Source organism: Solea solea, chromosome 5, assembly GCF_958295425.1.
Source record: "Solea solea chromosome 5, fSolSol10.1, whole genome shotgun sequence".
In the NCBI taxonomy this organism is placed as follows: Eukaryota; Metazoa; Chordata; class Actinopteri; order Pleuronectiformes; family Soleidae; genus Solea; species Solea solea.
Genome location: NC_081138.1, coordinates 7,869,712 through 7,875,561, shown reverse-complemented (window position 1 = coordinate 7,875,561; position 5,850 = coordinate 7,869,712). Strand labels below are relative to the sequence as shown.

At 41.2% G+C, this 5,850-nt stretch overlaps 1 protein-coding gene across 1 annotated transcript; it reads right to left on the bottom strand.

Annotated features, from left to right (window-relative positions):
• On the bottom strand, window positions 1-1,549 carry LOC131459503 (hatching enzyme 1.2-like). The gene is made up of 7 exons (XM_058629405.1): window positions 1,450-1,549; window positions 1,173-1,328; window positions 796-916; window positions 532-710; window positions 355-436; window positions 138-262; window positions 1-57 (listed from the first exon to the last, which is right to left on the bottom strand). Coding segments are annotated over exons 1-7 (750 nt in total). The 5' UTR covers window positions 1,535-1,549; the 3' UTR covers window positions 1-55.
• Window positions 1,550-5,850: the final 4,301 nt, after the last annotated feature.

Here is a 5,850-nt window from a genome sequence, read left to right as displayed (position 1 = left end):
TATCATAGTTTCAATTACTTTATTTGATCGAGGCGATCAGGTCTTCTGACTGGATTTCTGTGTAAAAGAGAAAAGTACATAGTGGATTAGAAGTGTGTTGGTGATATTATTTGTATGTTTATTCATGATGAACTCACAGCATTTGTAGAGTGTGTTGAGCCTTGCAATATCGAGGCGGCTCATCTCTTTAGCAGTGCCGAAGGACACATTGGCGTTAGGGATTGGAACCATGGTGGGCTGGTTGTTCTTAGAGAAGGCATATCTACAACAGGACATAGAACATGTAAATGGCAACAGATGCACACACACATATATGAAGACACACAGGAGGGCTGATGTGTAGTCAGTTCTTACTTGTGGTACTGCATGACAGAGTTGTAATCATAGGAAGTGCCCTGGTTGAGGGTGGCTATCTTCCTGAAGTTGTGCTCCATTCCTAAGAAGAGCAAAAAGGAAGGAAGGGAGAAACTGACATTATTACAGTGGTTTCCATTCTAATATTCCTGTGGGGAAAACAAATATTTATATTACCAGACTGGACATTGCCCAGCACGACTCTGATGTGGTTGTCCCTGTCAGAGCGGGTTTGTTCATGGTTGAATCCCAGAGCATGGAGCAGCTCATGCTGAACGGTGCCATGGTAAAGACATCCACTACGGGCCAGAGACACCACCTGCTTACCACCACGACGGCCAACGTAAGACCAGCAGCTGGACAGAATGAAATATAAGTTGAAGATTGAAGTTTGACAACATCTTTTAACACGAGCTCTCTTAATTTCTTCAGTTTTCTTACCCATTCTGAGATTCAATGTTCAGCCAGTCACGGTCAGTACTTCTGGTGGGCCTGAAGCGGATGCAGGAGAAGGAGGAGAAAGATTCCAGTCCACGGGTGATGATGGACTTTTCACGGGAGGCTGGCAAACATGATACCGTAAGTTTTGTTTTTGTATTATCTCACAACACAAACAATGATCGACACATGGATAAATATTCCCCCCAGATCACATGAATGTACCCCAGTATATGGAATAAGACTGTTCAAGTAATGGAATGGTTGGGTAGTTTTGCAGATCTATAGCTATATTTGCATTTTCAGTGTGTCATTTGGTCTGAAGATATATTCTGCCTTCACGTAGAACTTGTGAGCTTGTGGTTCCAACTGATACTCACAGAAGTGATTTGTGATGTAATAAGGAATGTAGACCTTTCCATCAGTCCATTTGCCCCACGTGCAGCCTCGGCTGGTGCAGGGATCAGCATTTCTCTCAGCCTCATTGTCAATGGCAATGTCTCCTTCAATCAGAGTGGGTTCACCAGCGGAGCGGACTAAAACAATCATACAGCATCAAAGAGCTACTTTTACAAACTGCTGTAGTGTCACTGGAGAAAATTAGGGGAAACAAATGAGTTCAGGCAACAACAGGGTGACTGCAGCATTCACACTTACTCAGATTACTGTTGGCTCTTTCCAGAAGTTCAGAGACTGAAAGCTCCCCCAAGTCCACCTCTGCAACTTCCTCTGCAAACAACATCAAAAACAAAAACAATGCAATTTGACTTTACATAAAAAACACACCAGTTCCTGTACTATGTATGTCAGTGCAATAGGTCTGATTGTACATACCTGCCTTAAAAATGGAGAGAAGAGACACACATGTAAGAAACAAACAAGTGTTAACAGACATCCTCAAATAAAGACCCAAATACTGAGTCTTACAAAGAAATGTTCAAATTAAAAATATCAAATTTACAATAACAAGGGGCTACCACAGGAACTTCCAGTATGATAGAAGCTGAATGATTATAAAGATGCAATAAACCCTATGTCAAATTATTTTAAATGATTATGTGAATGATGATGCTTACCTCATTGTCTGCCCAACAGGAGGCAGACAGAAGCAGCAGAGCCAGTGCTGAAAACCTGAAAATAGACCAGTGAACCATCTCAGCAAACCTGCAGGAAAAAGACACAATTCACTGTCAACTTTTTCTCAAAAGGAAGAGAACAGTGCTTGAACCACAACCAGAGGCAAACTTCATACACTGAGAGAAGGTCCACACCTCTGCTGCTGAACTTACCTGTGATCCTATGTGTGCAACCAAGGCATGACTCTAGGTTTTTTATACTTTCAGTTGTGTCACGTCAGCAAGACTAAATATGGATTATCTGAACGCTGCAAAACCCAAAGAAGCAGCTAAACTGGCAGGCTTATCATTTAAATATACAGACACAAAGGGTGGGAAAGGGGATGTGTGTTGCATGTGTTGAGTTTTCCATCATACTTTACAAGTGGAAGTGGAAAAGTTGGTGAAAGTAATTTGCGTGGACTGTATTACAATCTATGAACACAGTGAGTGTTGAAACAACTTATTTGTTCATAAACTAACATTGTCTTTTACAAGCAACTACAACGTGGCATAATAGCCATTAAATAAACAACTCTTTATGTGAAAGACAAAACAATACAGTCTTTTGTAAAACAGCTTTAAAAAAAAAAATTCAGCAGCAGTGTAATGGGGATTGAGAGGACCTCGATTACACTGCAATACTTCACATGAAGCATAAGTTATTTTGTGCAAAAGTCTTAGGCCACCATTAGATTTGTTGTTTTAGTATTGCTATCATGACCATAAAATGTAATTCTTTCTCCATCACTTTATTGGAAAATGCATTCAGTTTTAAAATAACACATTTTCAGGAGAAAAAAAAAACAGCTTCTACAGGTTAAAGTGTAATTTATTTAGAGCAAACTTCTGTTATACTATAAAAATAACATAACCCTGGCTCTCTTAAAACTGTGGAGTGGAACCCTAATTAATGTTACTGGTAAAACCTGTGTTTGTGTTTTTCATTTCAACAAATATCTGGTGTGAAAAAGGTCTATTATGCCAGGTTTATTCAAGAAATGCTTGTGCATTACATTGACATGTTGTATCAGTTAACAGTTGACAGACATTGAAATAACAAAGCTATTGGTGCCTTGGGACTTTTCCAGACTACATTACATTACATGTCATTTAACAGACACTTTTATCCAAAGCGACTTACAATGGAGTTGAGTACAACCTGAGTTGAACTTGCGACCATGAAGTCTTTTGGACACAGGGTATCGGTCTTAACCCCTGAGCCACTCCACCCCCTGTACATTCTAAGAATTAAAAACGTACAGTAGATTTGAATTCACCATGTGAAGTGGACATGTTGTGGATGTCTGGTATCTAAATCAAGGCCAAACAAGGCTTATCAATAACAGCCACCTCTATTAACCTGGGTCTGCTTGCTCAGCAGGTACACTAGTAAAAACAACCTGTTCATGAAGGCCAATGATGTAAAAACATGAACATTGCTGATCACAAGCAAAAAAGTATCTCAGAGTTCTACTCAACTCTGAGCAGTGTTTCCCAAATTTTCTATATAGTGACCCACTTTTTAAAGACGGCAAAGTATTGTAACCAAAATAATATAAATGGTGTATATAAGTATAAAATGTAATTGTTCAATTAATCATTTCAAAAAATCTCTTGCGATCTATTTTAGGGAATCATTGTCATAGAGTATGTGTTTGTTTTGTCCTTTCTCTGCTACTGTACAAACAAGTGGAAGGAACAAGGTGAATAATGAGCTGCATAGTCTGCCCAGCATTGAGGTATAGATTTATGCAAGTTATGCAAGATTTATGACGTAACATTGACTCTACAAAGATTGTTAATAATATTCTTTCATTAAGTCCATATTTATTTTTCAATGTCTTTATTAAGAAACAGCTCTAAAAAAAGAAGAAAAAAAATAACACAGAGTTTCAATATAAAGGTGAGACAGAAACGTATTCCAGTTGACTGGGCAATGTTTATTAAATGGGAAAGGCTGGAAAAACATCAAGAGCAAGGTACTGACTGCCCTAGAAAATCAAGTTGAGATAAGCAAGTTAGCATGGGCCAATGAGGGTGGTGACCAAGATGAGTTCACCACAGCACACACCACAGCAATTTGTCCATGACCCCTGAAAGAATAAAACTCTCAGTTTCCACCACGAAACTACGCGGCTGATGTGAATGCTTCATTGATTGGACACAAGTTTGAAAAATATTTCAAACGTGTGAATAATTTGCACAAATTAAACATACTAAAATAACAAAAAACATGTTCACTTTGGCTGAGTTGTCAAAGTGAACATGTTTGACAACAGGACTGGATGCATCTGCCAGACGCTCAAACATTAAGAAAAATGTCTCCGGACCTCACTCATTAAATCTGGGGACAAGCCTCAAATCCCTCAAATCATTACCAGTACCTGATTCCCCTTGGACACAGAGGGACCATCAGTTAACAGATCAGCCGTTGCTCTTCCTTCACGAACCAACTGCACCTTCTGTCTCTGCAGCTCTGATCTCACCAACTCAGTTTCCTGCTTCAACTTCTCTAAAGACAACTTCTTCTCTGTCTCTAACATGCACAATGCCAGCAACTCCCAAAACCAAGACCTGTGACAGGCGGAACCGGATCATCCCTCGCAGCAGCACAAACTGCTTTTACAGTGCCCAAAACCGTCATCTTAAAAAGATGCACTTTCAAATTCGCCCTAATGGTCTCCTTAACTCGTCGGTCACCAACATCAACCTTATAATAGTTGACCAACTTAAGTAAATGATCCCTTGAACACCCGTCCAAAAGCTGCTCAGACGGCCTCTCCAAAAATGCTTCAACAGTTTCCTCCATATCAACACTTGCGACAGGAGCATAGAAAAATACAAAGGGCTAAACCCACCTGTGTGCTTTATGCCATACAGCCTCAGGTCCGAGTTTCTCCACTAGCTATCTGCCTAACCAAAATCTAACTAAAATAACTTCCCCCTAGTCTTCATGAGGCGTAGTGGCAGGTAATTATGCACCTAGAGCCCGGTGGTCCAAAAAGCAACCAGTAAACTGGCGACCACCTCGAAACCACGGGCAGTGCTCCCGAGCAAAATTGAGGAAAAGGGGTGCTTTCAACCACCGTACCCCAACACTAACAACCCCCCGCCAACGAATCCCAAAGGGGAGACGCCGCTAAACCTATGAGGAAAAACTCAGACAAAACAATGCACACCTCTTGATCAATACTCACATTATACCGCTCCATAAAGAAATGTACGAAAACAGCGAATAAACAGACACACCTGCTCACCTCAAATCCCCTGCACCAAGACTCCACACGTCCGAGCACAAACACCATAAATGGAGACACACGTCATTATCTGAGGGAATCCCACCAAGGGAACCCTGCATCCCTGACGTCCCTTACCTTCCACTCAACGTTTCATTTAACCATTTAATCACCGTCACGCGCCGCCACTTACCCAAACTGAGAAGCCAAATTACTGCGCACACACAGACTAAATGCGGTCACACCACAAACGTCACAGACGGGCTTAAATAGCCTACCAAAAAAAGCACCGGACGAGCCCCCAACTTTGTTACGACTGGCTCTAGGGACGCAACAAAGCACAGGTAATGGGACATGTGACATGAAAATAAGCCAAATTTATTTAAAGGGGACATATTATACCTTATTTCCCCCATTAAAATAGTTCCCTGGTGTCCTAATGAACATGTCAGTGACATGCCTTGGTCAAAATACCATAAGGATGAAGCACAATAGCAGTTCAATAACCCTGCTAAACCCGCCCCTTTCAGAACGCTCGGTTTTCGTGCATGGTCCCTTTATATGCAAATGAGACACAGGCAAACACACACCCACTTCTTCCAGGGGGTTTCTGATTTGTCCTCTTTACAGCGCTCACTCGCTCAGCTGCTTCTCGTCTCCCCCTCCCTCCACTAGTTCTCTGACAATATCAACATGGCAGCATG